The following is a 19,971-nucleotide window of genomic DNA, read 5'->3' on the forward strand; positions in this document are numbered from 1 at the left end:
CTGTGCTTCCCCAGGAGGTAAGTGGTGGGTGCTGAGCGGACACCACAGCTGCACCCCCTGGCTGCAGTCGGTTGGGGGGAGAACAGGGCAAGGAGCAGCATGAGCAGAGAGTGGAAACAGAAAGGGGATGTTTTCAAGGGCAGAGGCCGGGCCCACCCGAGGCCAGCTGGTCGTGGGGCTGGTAAGGACAGAGGCTTGGGCAGAGCTGAAGAGCCAGGGGGCAGAAGACCTCTGTGTTCTGGGTGGTCCTATTTGTAGTGTGGAACAGGGAGAGAGTCATTTAGGAAATAGCTTGATGAAGTCACCTTGTAGGGAAGATTGACTTTTAACAATTGGAAGGGGTAAGAAATTATAAGCATGGAGAACAGGGTGGTGCTGAAAGCAATGTACGTGTCGGTGGTTGAGGACAAATCTGCAGGTCAGTGGGGGACGTGAAACGGTCACACAAGCACTGACAGCCTTGGCAATTGGATGTAAGGTGAGAAGGGACGTATACTAGTCAAGAAATGAGCAAACAGTAAGACTCTGAATGTGAAAATGCCGCTCAGAGTCGCGAGTCGCACTGTGGTGGTTTATAGACACGTGTTGTTAAGTATTACAGTGCTTTGCCCAGAATGCCATGCTTCCTCTCTGGTCACTTCCCCGTGGCTCTTCTGGACTCTGCTCAGAATCCTGCCCTGGCTCCATCCACCTGCCCCCATAGAGCCTTGTGTTGACCACTGTCAGGCACTAATCCTGCGGGTTCCTGTGACTTCACGCCGCAGCTCCCTGAGGTCCGGGACGCACTGCCGTTTCCCTCAGCACCACCTGATCCATAGCTGAGGTGTTCACGTTTGTGGGCTCCATCTTCTTGTGCTGTCTCTGGAGTGTTTCGAGTAACCTTTCAGTTCATTATTACTGGAGACTCTTACACCCACATCATGGTTGCCCTCGTCCTAAAGGGCCATCCAGAGGAGGGAAGAGGAGGGCCCTGTGCTTTCCCGGGTGGCCTGTCCTGCAGATGTTAGCAGCATGCAGCTGCTTCAGTGTGTTTCCCAAACATAGTAACAAGGACTTTGATTTTGCGACATGAGTAACCCAGGTGAGGTAAAGCTGCCTGAGGTGAAATCGGAAGTACCTGGGAGCCACAGAGCAGGAAGTGTGTGTGCTAACCCCCGTGTCCCCGCGGGGTGGGGGTGGCTCCCGGAGAAGGTGAGTGCAGCCTTCTCAGCCTCTCTCATTCAGGGTCTTCATGCCTGAAAATGGAATTCATTGGAAGGAAAATACCGTTTTTATTCTTTATTTGCATAATTTTGCTTGAGTATTGATGTGTGTTTGGGAGCATCATTCCACTTGGGTCAATGCCTGGCATTTTTCATTTAGCGACTTGAAGAAAGTGCTTTCTCTGGGAGTTGTGTTTGAGAGCTAGGAGGAATAATCAAAAAGGTTCTTTGTTTTCAAAGCTCTTCCTTCTGCTTAGGTAAATTTAAGTTGTCCAGATCAATGAAGGTGTAATCAGCATTTGATTCCTTGTAGCTAGGGAGTGTTTTATGGGCTTTTTCAGGCTCCCACTTCTCCCCGTCGTTCCTGCACCCGCTCAGAAGGTGGGAACTGCATTCTTCGTGTTGTGTCTGGCATCACACTGTTATTCGTAAGGGATTCCTCTTTAGGTAGCTCTTTGTATATGTATTTTTTTTTTACTCTCGTAACATAGGCTTTGGGAGTTGCAGCTGTTGGCATGAGGGTTCTTGTGCTTCCCCTTCTCTTTGCACTGCCTCCTGGTGGGTCCAGAGCAGAGGTGCCCTCTCCAGAAGCCTGGGGGACTCTCTCACAGTGAACACTTGGTGTACATGGCAACAGGGCATGGGGGACAGTCATTTTAAGTGCGCGTGACTGGGCCACAGGTGTTTGGGCCATGGGAGTTTTTGAATAGCGTGAGCCTGCTTCAGGCTGAGTTGTAGGTAGTGGGTACTAAGAGTTGGGGCTGAATGGGGCTCTGAGAAGAGGGCTGGGTGGGTTTTAGGGCTGTGCCCCTTGCCCCACAGTGTGAAGCCCTAGCCCACAATGAGGCAGCTCTTGACCCAGATCATGACTCAGGGCCTGGCTCTGTCTTGGTAAGTTCTTTTAATGTTTTTTGAAGAATCAGTTGGCAAATAAACACCCACAAACTTTAACTGGGTGAGTGTCTCAGAAAGAAAATATAAAATATTGGAATTACAGAGTAGGGGCTTGAATATTCGAATGAATCAGATAGGTCTGTTTTGTAGGTGGGAACAGACTGCATTGTGTGATGTGTTTTCTGCCTGTTTGGTCTGCTCTTTTAGAGGTCCATTTAGAGTGGAGCTCAGGCTTTTCATTTGTCTTGTTCTAGCACAGTCGTTCTCCACACCATCCCCATGTGCCCCGCTCTTGGAAACACACCACGTTCTGATACTGTGGTTTCCACTGAGGGAGATTGGCTTGTACTCTTCTGAGGGGCTGGGTGGAAAAAAACCCTCCTCCCTCATTGGGAATCATTGCTCTGCTGTAAGAGCAGGGCCCTAAAGATACGTCAGAATGATCAATACTTTTATTTTGGGAAATCTTTTTTGGATTTGTTTAGAGAGTTGCCCTGTGTGACTATTATCGTGAGTTCTTGAGTTCAGTGACTGGCCTTCAGTCCCCACCCACTGAGCTCTTTCCTAAATGCAGTCTTTCTCTTACCTGGTGGGCTGGAGTCCTGTTACCACCAGCTTCCTGGGTACAAGCCGTCTTCTCAGTCTGCCCGGTTAGACTGGACTCCTGGAAGGAGTTGGATTGAGGTAGTGAAACTGGATTTGGATGAGAAGCTTCCTGCCCTCAGTGTGACCTTGGGCAAATCGCACTGAAACCGTTTTTGGCTTCAGTTTCCTAAGAGTAAAGAAGAAGGGTCCTCCTCAGAATTACATACCCGCTGTGGTCCCTTCCTGTTCTAGCCTTAAATTGCCGAGGGGTTGGAGATGGCTCCAGGTGGCCTTTGCAGTCCCGTTACCCCATTTGTTTTGTTCCTAGAATCTAGGTTATTGGGCTTTTAGGGCTATTTCAGTAAAATTTGCCTGAGAAGCATAATCGTGCCTGGTGCAGTGTAAACAGTCACACCTGCAGGCCCCCACCCGGCACAGAGTAGGAGCCTGTCCTTCAGGAAGCCCCGACTTGTCCGTGGGCTTTGCCTGCCCTGCTTGCTGCCTGTCAGCCCAAGGACTCCTGGAGTAGTTGTCCTGGTGCTGTCACCACAATGAGAGAGGAACCTGGAACCTCTGGGAGTCCTACTGAAACAGGACTGCTCTGCCCCTCCCCCTTGTTTTTCAACCTATTCTGTTAATGATTGCACCTAATTATGTATCTTTGGGCTTTTCAGTGTTTACCATTCCAATGCTGCTTGAAGCCGATTGTTTGCTTTTGTATGCTGTGAAACCGGGGCTGCCATCTGAAGCACAACTTGATGATAGTGTGTTACCATCCTGGGTTAAGTGCTGTCTCATTGCTTTGCAGGCTGCCTGCTGTTTCCCGGGGAGATCATGAAACGAGGTCGCCTTCCCAGCAGCAGTGAGGAGTCTGACGACAACGGCAGTAAGTCCTGCTTTCTCGGCCTTGGAGCCGGCCGGGGTTTGGGTCTGTGCAGAAACAGGATTGTTGAACGCAACGCTTTAAATAGCTGAGGCCCTTCGCGTGTCAGGCAGGTTGGAGAAACACATCTGTGTGTGATACTGACTGCGGGTCTGCACGCGGATCTCTGCGGGCAGGCTGACCGCGGGCTGGCGTTCCTCAGGCTTCCTGTGTTATCTGAGGATGAATAATCCAGTGCCAGGAGTCATTGCTGTGTCTGTTTTTCCTAAACATCATTTATGGCACTTCACTGTTGCTCTTTATGAAAAGAAACTTAATCGAAGCCAGTTAATTATTAACTAGTTGAACAGGATCCAGAGGGATTGAGGAGTGCCTCGTGTGAGGGGAAAACAGGCGGTACAGGTTTTTAGCAGGTGGCCAGCCAGCGAGTGCTCTTCACTCGATTTTACCATGACCACTGCCTGCATCTCCGCTCTCTGGCGTCCTCGTGTTCTCACAGTGAGGCTGAGAACCAGAAGTTAGCTGGCTTCCAGGCAGTGAAAATAAATGTGACACAGTGCCTGTGTATTGAGAAGCTAACAGACTGCTCGGAGAGCCCCCCTCAGATAACAAGGACATTTCGTACCTAGCACAGTGCTTTACATTATAGGTTAAACCCGGAAAACCTTGAAAGAATGCTTGTTCTACTGTGTGATGGCAAAGGTGTCAGGCCTGCTTTCAAGGAACTGTCTTAGGTAGATACATATGTAAGCTCCAGCTCTGGTAGAAAGTCTTCGCAGCAATGGAGATGGCTTTGCCTGTGCAGACGGAAGTACACGTAGGCACGGATTCACAGGAGTGGAGACCAGGGGAGCCTAGGGAGGAGACGAAAGTTGGGCAGGTCACGAAGGATGACAGAGTTTTTAGGCGAGCAGGGTTGTGTTCATTTCCTGGTCTCCCAAGTTTTCAGCAGATTAAAAGCTGTAAATGAAGAAGCAAGGCTTTGCTGCCGTGGGTACCCACACTGATAGGTGTAAACAGAATGCAAACACGGTATTTTGGTTGCAGCTTTGGGTTCAGGCATGGAACAGTGGGAAGTAGCATTGGTGGCTGTGGGAGGGGTGGCGGGTGTTTGGGGGTACGGCTGAAGGTAGCTATGATCAGATCAGGAAGGCCTGGGATGCAGGAGCTGACGGGATTTGGGGTCAGACAGTGGGGGCGGCGGTTTGGCACAGGGAGGAGTGAACTGGGCGAGGGAAGGAGAGACTCGGGAGTGTGGGCTCCAGAGGGAGAGACCGAGGGGCCTGGCCCAAGTGCAGGCAGTAAAACCCGTCAGAGCCTCCGGATGCTTCCCGAACTTACCACCTGTCACTTCACGGCCTTTACTACCTGTTTTCTCCAATATTTGCTTCGGCTTTTTACTCCTTGAGGCAAAAGCATGCTCAGGTAATTCTTTTCTGCCCCTATCAGACTGTCCTCGGGAGTTGTAAGTACCCAACAAATGTCTGCTGCTTGCTCAAGTATACAGTTGTGTCCTGCAGCAATTAAGAAAAATAAAATCTCGCTCTTCAGGCTCAGAGTTAATGAAAAGAGAGTTTTGTGAGTTGCTCTGCATGCTAGTAATGCCCAGGAGGAGGCTAAGAGTCCTATGTGAGGGTTTCTTTTGGGCAACAGGTTCACGCTCACTGTTCCCATCACTGCCCCAGTTCTTTCTTGGGGGAGCTGGGTGTGAAAAGGTTCTCCTGTTCTCTCAGATTTAGAGCCTTCCCCTTTCTGGACTGGTGCTGCCCAGTAGGATGGAAGTGTTCTAACCGAGTGTAATTGGGGAACTGAACTTTTAAGTTGTCTTTAATTTTCATTAATTAAAATTTAAATTGCCACGTGTGGTTAGTAACTACCATGTTGGCTAGTACAGTTCTGGGCCGGGGCCCAGTCTAGTCCTCAACTGTCCAGAGGCTCCTAAAAGCTCCACAGTCCCCTGGATTAGTCCGCTCAGGCTGCCCTGACAAGCACCGCAGACTGGTGGTTTAAACACATACTTATTTTCTCACAGGTCTGGTGGCTGGAAGGAAGTTCAAGATCCAGGTGTAGGCAGGTTTACTCTTTTTGAAGCCTCTGTCCTTGGCTTGCAGACGGCTGCCTTCTGGCTGTGTCCTCACAGGGTGCTTCATCTGTGCAGATACTCCCTTGGTCTCTTCTTCCAAGGACCTCAGTGAGACTGGTTTGGGGTCCACCCAGATGACCTCCTGTAACTTAATCACCTCTTTCAAGGCTCCGTCTCCAAATACATCACATTCTGAGGCACTGGGGCTTCCACATGCATTTTGGGGGACGCAGTACAGCCCATAGTGGCCCTAGAAGACGAAATGCTTCGTCCAAACACGCATCCCCCCTCCGACTCTGGTTAGAAAGGAAGGAAGAAGAGAGCACCCAAAGTTCCATGAAAAGTATGTCCTTCAGAAGTCACCTAATGGGTGATGGGCTGTCTTCTTCCTCTTGGTACTCATGTCCAGGTGGGCGGCGGAGGAGTAAGTACATATTTGTAGGGCACTGAGGGTTAACTCAGACAGACCACAAATCGGGGTTCTGCCTGCCCCTAGGCCAGATCTGGAAATCCGATGCTGCTGGTAGGGGACTCAGTGGTAGCTGGCAGTAGACAGCAGGTGGGCCGTCGTCTGTCATGCAGCTGCTTCAGTAGAAAGCACGCGTTGATGCTTCACGTGCTGTCCTTTCAGGCCTAATGATTTAGTAGTTACAGTGGATGATGGTATTCGTAAGAACCTTGGAATGCCAAGACTTTAACTTATATAAAATTGCGCTCATATCCATGCCTTCCCATCTTCTCCGAGGGCAGCTGCTTCCCCTTGTCGGCCTCCGCTTCCAGACGTCCTGTTTGCATCACAGGCCCATGGGGTGAGTGGGGTGCCTTCTGCCCCTGAAATCAGGTCCCTAGAACTGGGCCGGTCCTCAGCTGGGTCTGGACACTACGGAAACCCTGCTTGTAAGAAGGGCTGGGTCTGAGCATCTCCCAGCCTGCAGCCCTGACAGGATTTTGGCAGCTGCTCCCACCTCCACGCAGAGCATGTCCAAGTGGAGGAGAGGCAGCTGTGGACGTCAGTGTGGGGCCACAGTGGGGCCCCAGCACGGCTGCAGCCATGCCTGGGCTCGCCGGCCTCTAGGGCTGAGCCCTTTGCTTAGTTTCCTGGCCTGCTCCAGGGAGCACGGTGTGCTATTTACCATCAGGGATGGATGGGCATTATCGTGCCAGTGCAAGCCCTCATCCAGGGGCAGTCGTAGCTGTTGATGCCTTGTCCAGATGCCCTGGAGGGCCAGCCCTGCAGTTGGATGGAGTAGCGCTGGGTGTTTGCAGGCCACATCTATAATTGCTGGGCTTCTGGGACTCGGTGGCCCAGCCGATCTCTGAAGTTACACATTGTGCCCGGGTGTGGCCAGAGAAACAAGCCCTTCACTTCCTGCCTCCCTGCGCAGGACTCTGTCCCTAGGGGTTTCTACACATGTGGGAATGGGGTCCACCACCTATTTTCAGTATTTCCAAAACTTAAAGGAGATTGCATTTTATCTTTAATAAAGCTCCAGAGGCTTATTAAAAAAACATTATGTCCTTGCTTTTGGCAGGAATTATATATCATTGCTTAGCTCAGACCAATGAACAGCTCTGATTAGCCTTCTTATATTTTTTGTTCTGTAAAAGTAAGACAAGCATTAAATAGTACGTAATGAATACTGGTCATTTGGCAATTTTTTTCAAAACATGGGGGATTTCGCCAGGATAAGGGACCAAATGTAAATGGTGTTTGGTTTTTTGGTTGTTTTAAAATGTGGCGACTCTCAAAGACCCAGAGGGAAATTGGTTCATATGCTTTCCTCAGAGACAGAGAAGTGTCCTGCTACTTCAGTTTTTCTTAAAGTCCTGAAGCAGGGCTTCCTTTTCCTGCCAAATGTCCTGCTTTCAGGGCTGTGTTGACCCTGCCTTGTGGGAAGCTGGGGCGTGTGGCTCTGAGGGTCTGGAGCCAGGCACCCAGTGGGGGGCCCTGCTCCCCTGTTGTCCACACCTATCCAGGCCCTGACACACTTCTGTCTTCTCCAGTTCTCCAGCGGAGCTTGGCTCCACCACCTGTCTTAGGGAGAGGGAAGAAAAGAGAGCTGACTCAAATTCAAACCTAATTTGGCCCCTGGTAATGCAGGTCAATGGGTGGCACCCACGAAGCTATGTGGGCACTTTTGTTTTCTCAGGCTCTCCCCAGCTTACAGAATAATAATGAAGAGAGACCGATATTTTTAGTGGCTGACATATACTTTCTGCTTACACCCCCTTTGTGTCTTACTGCATTTAGTGGATTCCCTTCTTTTTCTTTTAGTAACTTGTCTTCATTTTCTTATGTTTGGCTGGCTATGCTTGGCTACCTCCCTGCAAGTCTTGGGTGGTTTCTCTTTTGCATAAAAGTGAACTCTGCCTCGGTTCTGTTTCTGTTCGACTGTACCTTTAGTTCGCTCCTTTCCCCCATCAGTTGCATCTGGGGACACACCAAGGAGTTGCGTAGGAATTCTTGAAACGTGGGGATTTTGGCCCGAATATTGCAGAACGTGTACAGTACCCATGTCTCCTCAAGGCACCCGGGTGGCTTGGCCCCATGTCAAACCCAACTTGTGCCTTGACTTGGACGTTGGTGAACAGAGTGCCATCTTGGGCTTGGGGGCAACAACCTGGACTCAACCTCAGCAGGAGTGCTGTGCGGCTGACACCTTTGTGTGTCAGTTGATAGAAGGTCCCACTGTATTTAAGTAGAAACATTGCTAGGTCAGTTCTTTGAGTGTGTGTGTTGTGCTTTTGTAATTTTGAAGGTGGAAGTGAGTAGGACCACGGAGCTGAGCCGTGCCAGGATGGAAGAGCTATGAGAGGTATAGGGCCAGCCCCCGATGGAAACGTGCTTGTGTTAGAGGCTCGTCTGCTGTCATGCAGTTAAAGCAAGTAGCCAGTCACTGCATTCAGTTTGCTGACTTTTGGGTGGGAATGTCCATAGCGCTGCTTTACTTGCACAGGGTAGCCTGGCCCTGATGTAACCCGTGGGGCGCATCTCAAGGCCACACTGTCCATGATGCCGCTGGCCTGTGGGGCTCTCTGCTCCCTGGTCCTAAGCGTCTTACTTTGTTAAGCTGGTTTAACACCCCAGGAGACACCTGCGTATTATTTTTTATTGTGTAAAGCATGGTCTGAGACACACGAGATGTGCAGCTTGGTCAGTGGTGAGGTTCTTCCGTCATTTGCATTTTGTGGTGGTGTGAGCACCCTCACCGCCGCTTGAGTCTAATTTCTGAAGCTTTCGTGTGCTGTGCAATCTGGGAGGCTTACGACACACGAGCTAAATGTGGGAGGTGTGTGCAATCGGTATTAGATTTGCTCTTGAGGTTTTTCCTTATTTCAGATGTAGGGCAAGACAGCATGGTTGTTTTTAATATTTCAAAGGAGCCTGTTCGAGATTCCTGCATAATAGGACCGGAAAGCAGGATTCGGAGTGGCCCCGTGCTCCTGGCGCTGCCATCTGTGGGCGCGTCATACTTCTTAGTGGAAGTCGGGATATTAAAACAAAACACGGCATTCTTTTCTATTTATTCTTTTCAGTGTTTTATACGGAATAGTTGTTACTCAAACAACGTATGAGTCAAGAATTTTTAAAGTTGCCTAAATTTGTCACTAGAGTGGACTTAATTTTAGGTAATAACATCTTCTGTGTGAGCAATAAAATAATTATAGACATTATTACCAAATTAGAGTTCCCAACTCCTCTCTTGAACACAAAAAGAAAATAAAATTTTACCTGTGACATTCCTAATTTAGTTTGTCATTAAATGTTAGCGTTCTGAAAACAGAAACAAAACGCAGCACCAACCCAGTGTGATCTCAGCACATGGTTTATAAGAGCTAAGCAGTGGCTGGTGTTCACCGTAGCAGAAATCGCTGTCTCCCAGTCCTTTTGGTGTTTGATTTTCTTCCCCCCTACCCAACATACTTCCAAGAAAGTGTTCCATAACATACCTTTTTTTTTTTTTTTAAATTTGAAAGGAACGTGGATTATTCTTGCTTGGATAATATTCTGGGAGCTTTCTGACCGTCTGGGAAGCGTCCGAAGGGTATGGCTGTGGGGAGACTGGTGTAGGAATGTCGGGACACCTGCTCTGAGTGTCCCACCTGTGCACTTCCTGGGACTGGAGCTGTAGCAACAGGTGCACGCTAAGCAGGACCCCCCCCCCCCCGTCTGTCCGTCTGTCTGTACATGTATTGTTGCCTCATTTTCCTTGAGCTCAGCATTCTGTCTTCTGGTAGGTCGAGCAGGAGTGTGTCCTCGGTACCTGCCGCCTTCCGCCCTTGATGTACAGTGACGGTTCTCATTGACCCTGACTGTCCCGAACAAAGACACTGTATTTTTGTCTACTTTTCAAAAAAAGTTTTACTGAGAATCCATTGTGTGCGCAATGCTGTATGTTGTCAGTAGTCACCTGTGTTTTGTACAAATGGCTCTTGATATGCTTTCTGATAGGAGTAAGTAAATGAGAAAGGAGGTTCACGGGCAGCAGGAGATAACCTGCTGCTGGGCGGGGAAGGCTCTCGTCTAGGTTTTACACAAACCACCTGTGTACACTCAGATGGACCATTTTCTCTCTATTAGTGGATAATAGAAAATCGTCAGTTATTCTGTGCACACATTAAAAGTGTATGCTGTAATATGATTTAATGTGTTTACACCTGTGAAATCAGAAAACTCAAGGTAATTCTTCCTGCCACCTTTCCCCAGTCAACAGCGGATCTTCCTTCTGTCACTGTAGATTAGTTTATACTTTCCAGGGTTTTTTAGAAATGGAATAATACAACATGTACTCTTTTTGTCTGGCTTCCTCAGTCAACCTAATTATTCCAGAATTCATGCACGTTGCATGCGTCGATGGCTCTCCCTGTCTCGTTGTTGGGTAGGGTAGTGTTCCTTGCATGGGTGTGCCACAGTTTATTCAGTCTGTGTTGCTGATGTTTGGGTTGTTTCTGGTTTTGGGCTTTATGATTAAGCTAAGAACATTTCTTATGTCAGTGATCATTTAAACTTAGGTTTTCCCCCAGTCTCCCTTTCTGAAAAGTGACTTTAATAGGATTAATTTTTAGGTCTCTTCCTTCTTTTGCATTAAGTAAATCAAAAGGAAGAGGAACAGACTGTTTCTGGGTGGCCCAGTGATTCTCTTGGGTAATACCACCAGAGACCAAGTTTGCAGCATCTTCAGATCTCTGTTTTTAAAAAGCGGATGCGATGTGGACACCCACCTTTCAATGATCCAAAAAAGCCCTAGTACAAGTTTCTAAGTGATTGTCCCTACTTGGATTGTTTTCCATACTAGTAAAGCTGCAAGCTTCCTGGGAACCTTGGGAACTACCCTGGAGGGACGCTGACAAATCCCCAAGAAAAGGCAAGAAGGCCCCCCAAAACCAAGAATGAACAAATGTATGGTTTCTGCTTTAGCTTTGAAAGGAACTGACTGGAAGGACTCGTCTCCTTCTGCCCCTTGTTAGATTTTAAAGTATAGTGACTGAATGATTCTTTCTGTATTTCTAGGTTGTTCCTTATTGTTTCTAACCCTTCCCACAGTATCTCAAAAGAAAGGGCCTTTCTGCCCTGCACCTTCTTTCCCTTCCTGGGCCCCTGGGCATCATCTAGGTGGATGAGCTCTTCCGGTCTCTCTTTCAGCCTGTAGGCGGGCAGGCCTGGAGGGTGCCCTGCAGGACCCGAGGGTGAGAGAGTCCTGTCTAAAGGCAGGAGCCACCCAGGGCCTTTCTCTCCAGGCTCCTAACTTGGCCGTTTATCCTGTGATGACCAGATTCAGAACCTCTGTAAGTTTCAATGTGGGAGTGACACATTCTTGTTCATTTGGACTCTAAAGAGACACACTTATTACGTTTTAAAGAACTTTCTAATATATTTATTGAGCACTACGTGGGGCCACCTGTAGGACATCTAATTCTGCTGGCCTAACTGCAGGCAGTCAGCTGACCCCGTACCAGGCCTCAGCTGGTGACCACGGGTGGTGCCCGCTTTTCCCCTTTACTCTCGGTCATTGCAAATCTGATGATAGGCTTACGTGCAGATTGTATTTCTTAATGTCCTCAAGGTCTTAGGTACCTTGATTCTGTGTCCCTTGTCTCTGGAATCTGTAGAGATAAGAGATTCCTGTTTGAGTGACACGCGCTTTTACTGGCAAAATGGCAATTCCCTCAACTTTTGGCTTTTTTTGGGGTGGGTGTGTGTTGATTTATGGGAAACAGTCCAGTATGTGTTTGGGGTGGGGGTGAGTTTTTAGGGTGTTAGACACAGACTGCATGCAGGTGGTTTGAGGGCCGATGCAGAGTCTGGCGGTGGTGTGGCACCTGCAGACAGGAGGCCACTGCCGGAGCCTTGTGACACGTGAGCAGGAGCGGGGGCAGCAGCTGGCGTGGAGCAGGTCTGGGATTCTGATGGGCTGGGTGCGGAGTTGGTCCTGCTCGTCCATTGATTGGATGTGTCCTGAGCAAGCAGAGATTTCTGACTTCAGGTAGAAACGGTGGTGATACTCATTCAAGTAGGCACGGAAGAGGGAGAGCAGGTTTGGGGAAGCTGTTGAGCCCAGTTTGTGTGGAGTTGACAGCTCTGAGGAACTCTTGGGTCCGTGTCTTATCTGGAGGTGAACACGGATGTGCAGCGGCAGAGGGAGGTCCGTGTGGGACGCAGCTCTCACCGTCTCCCGGGTGCTGGGTGAGCTGGGCAAGAGGTGGGTGTGGATGTGCACCCCCCGCTCCCCGCGGAGGGGAAGTGGAGCAAGAGGAGGAAAGAGTTCAGGGGAAACACGGGAGGTGAGGGATCACAGAGTGGGGACCCCAGGAAAGAGAGGTGCCACCAAGGCCAAAGGAGCATCTCCGCGGGAGGGAGGGAGTCAGGGCCGCTGAGAGGGCTTAGGCCTGAGGGGAGCTCTGGCTCCGGGGCCGCGAAGAGACCAGGCCCTGCCAGGGCTTCTGGGGTCTGGCCTGTCGGTGATGCAGGAGGAGAGCACCTGTGACGGAAGGCTCAGAAAAGAGCCGCGTGGCATTGTCCTGGGAAAGGGGAGCCAGCAGTGGGGAGGGCTGTTTGACCAGAGCACTCCGCTCTGCTGTAGGTCTCAGCTTCCCTGTCCTAGGGAATCTCAGTTCTTATGCCTCATGGAGTCAAAATGTTCTTTTTTAAAGTTCTGAGGGCAGCCTTCGGATTTAGCACAATGATCTTAGCATTTAGAAAGTTTACTGAAAACTCAGCCAAATGTTTTTCAGTTTGTGTTTACCAGTGGGAGACTCTGTCCCTCTTCACTTCAGGCTTCTGGCTGAAGGCCCTCTGCATGGTGTCCTGTGTGCTGTACCAGGGGTGCACACGGCACCCCTGAGCCGGTGCGGGTCCAGAGGTCCTGGGCTGCGCATGTTGAAATGAGTAAAGGGTGGGGGCTGTACTCACTTGTGAGGCTGTCCAGGAGAAGAGCTCTGGCCCGGCACCAGTACTCATCCCGTGGGCGGGGGGGCGGGGCGCCAAGGTGAGCCTTCCTCAGTTTGATTTGAAAAAACCCCTTTGAACACTCAGTGATTTGTGCACTTTTAATCGGTCCTCTTTGGATGTTTGTTTCTTTAGGCCTGTCGACGACGTGGTCACAGAATTCCCGATCCCAGCACAGGAGAAGTTCCTGCTCTAGACATGAAGATCGGAAGCCTTCGGAGGTATTTTCTGAAGGCTGATGTGACCGTGCATGTCATACACGTGTGTGCATGAGAACATATGACTGACACACACACCTTGTTGACTGATATTGGTGTCTGTCTGAATCTTGGGCAAGGCACTTCACTTCTCTGTGCCTCAGTGTCCGAATCTGTAAGATGGGATAACACAGGTGTCTTATCTCAGGATTCTTGTGAGGAATAAATGGGTTTTAATACACAGAGTTTTATACATACAAAGCAGGTAAGAGTGCTTACTAAATGTTAGCTGTTATTATTATTAATTATATTCTTCTTTTCCTTTCTGTTCCATCTTTGCTGGCTCCCAACAACTTTTCCTCTGGCCAGGAGATGAGCGGGTTCGGCTGCTGCCACTCACTGCCATCCTCAAGTTAGTTTTAGCCATATGTTTGTGGCTTATTTGGCAACGACCCAAGGTCATTCTGGGAGTTTTGTTTTGGGGATTATGCTTAAGGCTTTTCCCCCTTCTTTTCCAATTCCTTTCTCATCTTATGTTCCCCGTTGTTCCCCCATTTTGTTGTTATCTATCTATCATCTGTTAATCTATTTAACATTTTTTTTAGGTGCATTTCTCTGCTGGCCTTTGTTGATTAGGGGCCGCTACCAGTCTTGAGATCTGTTTTCTGTGAAAACTTTTGCTGGGCTCTGAGGATTTAAATCATTGCAGAAAAGGTATTCTGGTTTATCCAAGTTTTCAAGTGAGCAGGTTGTGGGAAGGAGAGTCTTTGGTTCTGTCCCTTGGTTTGATGCTGCATCTTGGCGGGATGACGTCACAGACCGCGTCATGGGTGGCATGGGGCAGAGGCCGCCGTCCACCAGGCTCTTGGGTTTCTCCACCTGAAACGGGGAGTGCGGGGGCACTGCGTGGAGTATAGCAGAGAGTTAGTTGTGGAATAACAGCCTCCACCAGGAACGAGCTGCGTGCTGTAGAGTTGTAGGGACCAGCCCAGGAGCCCCTTAAACTATTAGAGCGAATGTTAATGGGAAGGTGGCCACTTTATTGCCTTGCTGTGCTCCAGACCCTGCGTCCTTTGGAACCTGCAGGGCTCCCTTCCTTTTCTGTTGGTCTTTCTTCCTTTCATTCCCTGTGCTGCCTCTACAAACCCCCACTACCTTTCTCATGTTCACACGCTACTCCTGTGGCTTCAGGGCAGGAGTACGGGGGTGCCCCGAGTGCTGGCATCAGCAGCGGGGGGGCTAAGCAGCGTGGGTGGCACTCGCCTTGGCCCTGACCCGTGTTTTGTTCCAGATTTTTTCTAAAATTTCTCTGAGTTCAAAAGACTTAACACTTAAAGCACGAGTGTTGAACTCTGCCAGGACTCGGGCATTGACGTGCATTTGGGGGCATCTGTGTCAGTTCTCGACCATCTCATCTTTGAGTAAAGGAGTGGTGGGCTGCCTTTCCTCATCTCGTTGCTGCAGTTTGGTTTTCCTCCTTTGGCAAACTCCTTATTTGTTACCTGTAAGACTTAGTTGGAATGCTTTGTTTTGGGTACTAATTTGTTTCTTGGTGCTGTGGACCTGTGACTGTTTTAAAGGACTTTCTCGTTGGGGTGGGCAGGGCATGGCTGGGATGGGTGCCTGCTTCAGGACTCCGGGCCGAAAGGGGCCTGATATTCCTCGTGCTTTTATGTAAGGTGCACAGCCGGGTTGTCCCTTGTTCCCGGGACTTTGGAAATGAGTAGTGGCATACTGGGGAAAAGCCGGTGTCGAGAGTGGCAGGCTAAAGAAATGGCCTTTTTATTCATGCCTCAGACTCTATTATGGTGAAGTTTATTAAAGTGATCACCAGCCTGAAAAGCCACCAGGAAAAACAAATATGGACCTATTAGCAGGCATATAAAGTGAACTGTGCTTAGCAGCACAAGAAAGAGCTCCCTGTCCTTTTCCAGAAGAGAGAGTTCAGCATTGTGACTTGTGCAAACAGAGTGGGCAGCTTACAGATGCAGACGCACCCTGTGCCAAACACAGCTTTGGGTGGCACTGCTGCCAGGGTCAGGGCTTCTCCTGCAGCCCTGAGGACGCGGCCTGGCTGGGAGGCAGCGCTGGCTTGCGCCGCCCCGGTCAGGGAGAGCGAACGTGGGCGGGGGGCTTTACCGTGTCCCCTCAGGCCTGTGATGCGGACGGAGGACCTCTCTTGGCAGAGGGCACTTCTGAGTCTTGTTGGGTCTGTTTGGGCGGGTGAGGAGAGGGTAGGTAGTGGCTTGCTTTTCTTGTTTTCTTTCTTTCCTGTCCTTTCTTCCCCTACTTTCCCCACAAATTCCTCTTCCCTTGTGGAAGTTGTGCCAGGTAAAGGTGTGCAAACAAACATGATCTGTAAGTACCGCCCGTTCTCTGATTGACTGCGTTGGTCTCACTGCTTCTAGCCCAGATTTGCAGCCTGTACTTCTGCCTGGCACGAGCCAACCAGGACCTGACCTTCCAGACGCCTGCCATCAGCCCTGATGCCCCAGGAGGCAGGGCTGGGGGGTGGCCGTCTGGGTGTGGCAAGGAGGCCTTGGTCATTCTGGCTCCAAACCCAGAACCTACATGGTTCGTGGAGTTTGATTTTTCAAACATCTGCCAAAAGAGCACCCTTGAGTGAAATATCTCCCTCCTGGGCCTTCATGCACACGTTTTCAGCAGGTGCGTGGTGAACTGCGAGTTCTGAGGAGCTTTTCAGGGAGGACAGTGAAGCTGTTCTGTTGCCGTTGTAGACACTGCCTCTCCTGCGGTGGATGAGGGAGCGACAGGGCAGTGTGAGCTGCTGCCACCCCCGCGCCCCAGCGGCAGGGTGTGGCAGGCTGAGGGGTTTCCTGTTATAGGTCAGACCGGTTCTCTGTTGATCCTGTGACCTTGTTACCCGGCAGCTCCATGGTGACCCAGCAGCTGTCAGTGCTGCAAGTGAGAATGCAAACAGCAGATGTCAGTGACCCTGTCTCTTCCGTTCCAGGTGTTTAGGACGGACCTGATTACCGCCATGAAGTTGCATGACTCCTACCAGCTGAACCCAGATGAGTACTACGTGTTGGCAGATCCCTGGAGACAGGAGTGGGAGAAGGGGGTCCAGGTGCCAGTGAGCCCCGGGACCATCCCTCAGCCTGTGGCCAGGTAAACGTGCCCCAAGGAAAGCAGTTCCTCTTCTCCACACGCCGCGCCTTTCTGCCTGGCAGAGCAGTGTGTAGTCAGCACTGAGGCCTCCACTAGATGTAGAAACGCGGTGCAAACACTTCAGGTCCCAAGGGCAGTGACTTCAGGGCCACGGGCTCTGAATTAAACGTCACAACCATCTTGGGGAGGTGCTGTTCTCTTAGGAGAGGAGCAGACTCCAAGACGCTCTGGGGAGGAAATGTGGACATCTGCACCCCTGCTTCCTCTTTTCCTGCACTTGCACCCCCCCCACCCCCCAATCATGTCCGTGATGGAGAGCAGGTCTACTGGGGAGAAGGTCTGGCCTTGCTGGGCACCTGCAAGGTGGCTTCTTGGGTCCTCTGGTGGTCTCTCCACCTTTGGAGGACAGGTGAGGAGGCCGGCCAGATTAGGTATGTGGAGAGGAGGCTCCTGGGGATGGAATTTGCCCCGTTCTTCTTGTGGGGCTTCCTCTGGATTTCCTTACAGACCACTTTCCCCCCCGAGGGTTGAGTCCTCGATGACTCTCCTCAGTATAAAGCTGCGGCCACTTGGCTCTCTTCCTCACTGTCCCATCTCTGCTGACGTGGGGCTCCCTGCAAGGAGAGGATTGAGTGCCCTCTGTTCTCAGCGAAGCGAGCACCTGATCCAGCTGTGTCCTACTCAGCTGCCTACTTTGCGAAACGGGCTCTTTCACCATTGCCGAGTGTGGACTGATCTTTCCTCTCGGCCCTCACCCACTCTGTCTCTTCAGGCACTTGAGACGATTGAATTTGATTATTGCCGTTTTGGGATCTCTGTGACAAGTGTCCACATGGATTTGTAGGTTTAAATGACCAATCAGATCGCCTCCAGGAGCCAGGCTCCTGACCTGCCATGGAGCGCGTCTCTGCAGGGTGTTGGCCTGCGAGTCGCGTCTGGGGCACAACACCAGCCGTGCAGCCTGGGCGAGCCCAAGCCCGGAATTACTCCCTGAGTCACTGCCTCTCATTAGGGAGCCCAGCACAAAAGAAGTAAGCGCTGACTCAGCGTGTGGGAGTTTTCAGCCGAAACCCTGCTCTGAGGAGTAGGTTGAGGAGGAGCAAGAGCTCTTTAGTTCGGCCATCTCAGTGTCCTGCAGACAAAATCACTGGTAATCAGGGTGGTGGGAGTCCTTTGGCAAAGCTCTTGGACAGCTTGCTGATAACACAAACTGCTGACACGCTGCTGTGCAGACGCTGTGTGGGACTGTGGGGCCATTGCTTTGGGAAGTCCACGTTGAGAGCAATTTCATCTTCTGGTGCTGTCATGACCTTTGAGTGGGGTGCTGTGGACGGCACTTCCCCAGGTGTTAGGTGGGGGACAGAGGCAGGATAGGAGGGGAGGGACTCGTGTTCCTGTCCCGGATCCTAAGTATATGTCCGGGGAGTCCTTCGACTTGGCTGAGTCAGGTTCTCAGACTTCCGAGCAATGGCCAATGAACGGCCTGATGTTATTTTAAGATCGCACAGAGCTGCTCGGTTCCCCCCGCCCCCTTCGTTCCCCAGCATCTGTCCGTGTGTCCACTCATGCTCCTTGATGTCCTGAGAACCAGTGCTTGGTGTCCAGCAGGGATGGCAGGTCTGGTTAGTGGAAAGTGATTTAATTGTTAACCTTGACACTTGGTGATGCCAGCAGAACAGAGAACTGCTGCCACGCGTGGTGGCAGGCACAGTGGTGTCTGAGAAGCCAAGTGGAAGAAGCAGCTAGTTTTGAAGACTTCGGCATTGTTTTCACTTGTATCTCTTTCTCTTTCCATTTTGAGTGCTGTAAGGATTCCCAGTTAGTTTTTATTAGTAGTGACGTTACAGTTTTTAAGCCTAGTCACCTGGCGATGACCTGGGTTTTGGGGGTGGAGGCGCACTTGGGGCCTTTTGACAGACTTCCTTTTTTATGTGGCAGAAAGGGTAAGCTGGCTGCCTGTTTTCTTGTTAACTAGGGTCGTGTCTGAAGAGAAATCCCTCATGTTCATCAGGCCCAAGAAATACATCGTCTCCTCGGGCTCCGAGCCGCCAGAGCTGGGCTACGTGGACATCCGGACGCTGGCCGACAGTGTGTGTCGTTACGACCTCAACGACATGGACACTGCATGGCTGGAGCTGACCAACGAGGAGTTTAAGGAGATGGGTGAGAGGCCATGGGCTCTATTACTTTAACTAATGGAGACTAGGGAAGAATTTGAGGCACGCAGGTGAGCAGTGGAAGCTCCCTCGCCCAGTGCAGCCTGCGCCTCATACCGTCACTGTCTGTCACGGCCTCCTTTTGCAGACAGCTTGTCTGGCGGGGGCAGGCGTGTTGAGCTGGACTCACAGTCTGTGGTGGCTGATGGGGAGAGTGGCGGGGGCCATGACGGATGTGCCCCCCCGGCCGAGGAAGCAGGATTCCCGTCCCTGCCCTGATCCTACTTACCTCAAGGGAACTGAAGCCCAAGAAATGGAGTGACTTCCAAGGCCACAGGACGGTGCTGTCGGCTGTGGCCTGCTGCTTCTCACAGTAAAGTCCACTCTAGCCAGGCTCACCGTTTTCTAAACACGCCGCTTGCGTTTTCACCTCAGTGATTCCCCTGGAGCCCTGCTGCAGGCATGGAGTGCTTTCCTCTTCCCCGTTCTCTGTGCCCTAGCTCTCCTGTGACGCGTCCTGGCTGTGTGCTCTTCCCGTGGGCATCCCTCTCCTGGGTGTCGCTCGTTTGTACAGAGAGGCCGGCGCTTCTGCAGCTCATGTTCTTGCATCTCCGGGGGCTGAGACTGGGCTGCACACAGGCTTCATCCTTCTGCACTGCTGATTGCTCAGGGGCCAGAGATGGCCTGCTGAGCAAGACCCTGAGGTCCGGACTGGGCTCGGTGTGAGGGACGCCGAGGGCTCCTGAGCATTTGTGCCTGGGCCCGGGGTGAGGAGAGGGGGCACAGGCCACCTGTTCAGTCTAGCACATAGGAGCTGTCTATGAAACGTTTGCTGGTGGGTTTCAAAGGCCTGAGGGCCGAGCCTGTGGTTTTCTGTCATGTCAGTACGAGCCTGGCACAGGGCCTGGCACACGCTAGGTGCCTGTGGCTGCACTGCCGCCAGCCGGTGGAACGGGAATGAAAGTGTGGACAGAGCTGGCAAAATTATTTTCTTGTCTGATGACTCAGGTAGTTTGAGAGACCAAGTAGATTTCCGCCCTTGTGGTCTTGCTTTAAATGTTAGTGGCCAGAATGTTAGCAAGAGTGGGGTTGTGTTACAGAGTCTGCTCTAAGTTTTCAGAGCTCTCTTGGAACTGAATGCCTTGTTAGGTTCATACATGAGAAAGTTGTGCCTTCTTGTAAAGACCAGGTAACGCCTTTGCCTGATGATGTCCTGTGTTGAAGCAAAGAATACAGTCCGAGAGGTGCACCCCTTTCGGGTGATTTTGGAATGAGTACTGGGCTAACTCATCAGATCGAAAGGCAGTGCCGAAGACTGTGCTGCGATAAATCATGAAGTTGTGTAACATAAATTGAACACATGCTTTTATTGGTCTTTTTAATGGTAAAAAT

The 19,971-nt window shown here is 50.9% G+C and overlaps 1 protein-coding gene across 7 annotated transcripts in view; it reads left to right on the top strand.

The window, feature by feature from the left end:
• JADE1 (jade family PHD finger 1) overlaps positions 1–19,971 on the top strand; it is a 53,949-nt gene that overhangs the window by 12,176 nt on the left and 21,802 nt on the right. For 5 of the 7 annotated variants that reach the window (XM_081077752.1, XM_081077753.1, XM_081077754.1 and 2 more), the window contains exons 2-5: positions 3,490–3,567; positions 13,230–13,315; positions 16,266–16,423; positions 18,399–18,586. In XM_081077752.1, coding sequence (XP_080933878.1) covers positions 3,516–3,567; positions 13,230–13,315; positions 16,266–16,423; positions 18,399–18,586 — 484 coding nt within the window. In that variant the 5' untranslated portion in view covers positions 3,490–3,515. Of the gene's footprint in view, positions 1–1,962; positions 2,094–3,489; positions 3,568–13,229; positions 13,316–13,660; positions 13,704–16,265; positions 16,424–18,398; positions 18,587–19,971 lie in introns of those variants that run through there. The other 2 variants (XM_081077756.1, XM_081077757.1) reach the window with 2 other exon arrangements.

The sequence above is a fragment of the Rhinolophus hipposideros genome, assembly GCF_964194185.1.
Source record: "Rhinolophus hipposideros genome assembly, chromosome: 16".
NCBI lineage: Eukaryota > Metazoa > Chordata > Mammalia > Chiroptera > Rhinolophidae > Rhinolophus > Rhinolophus hipposideros.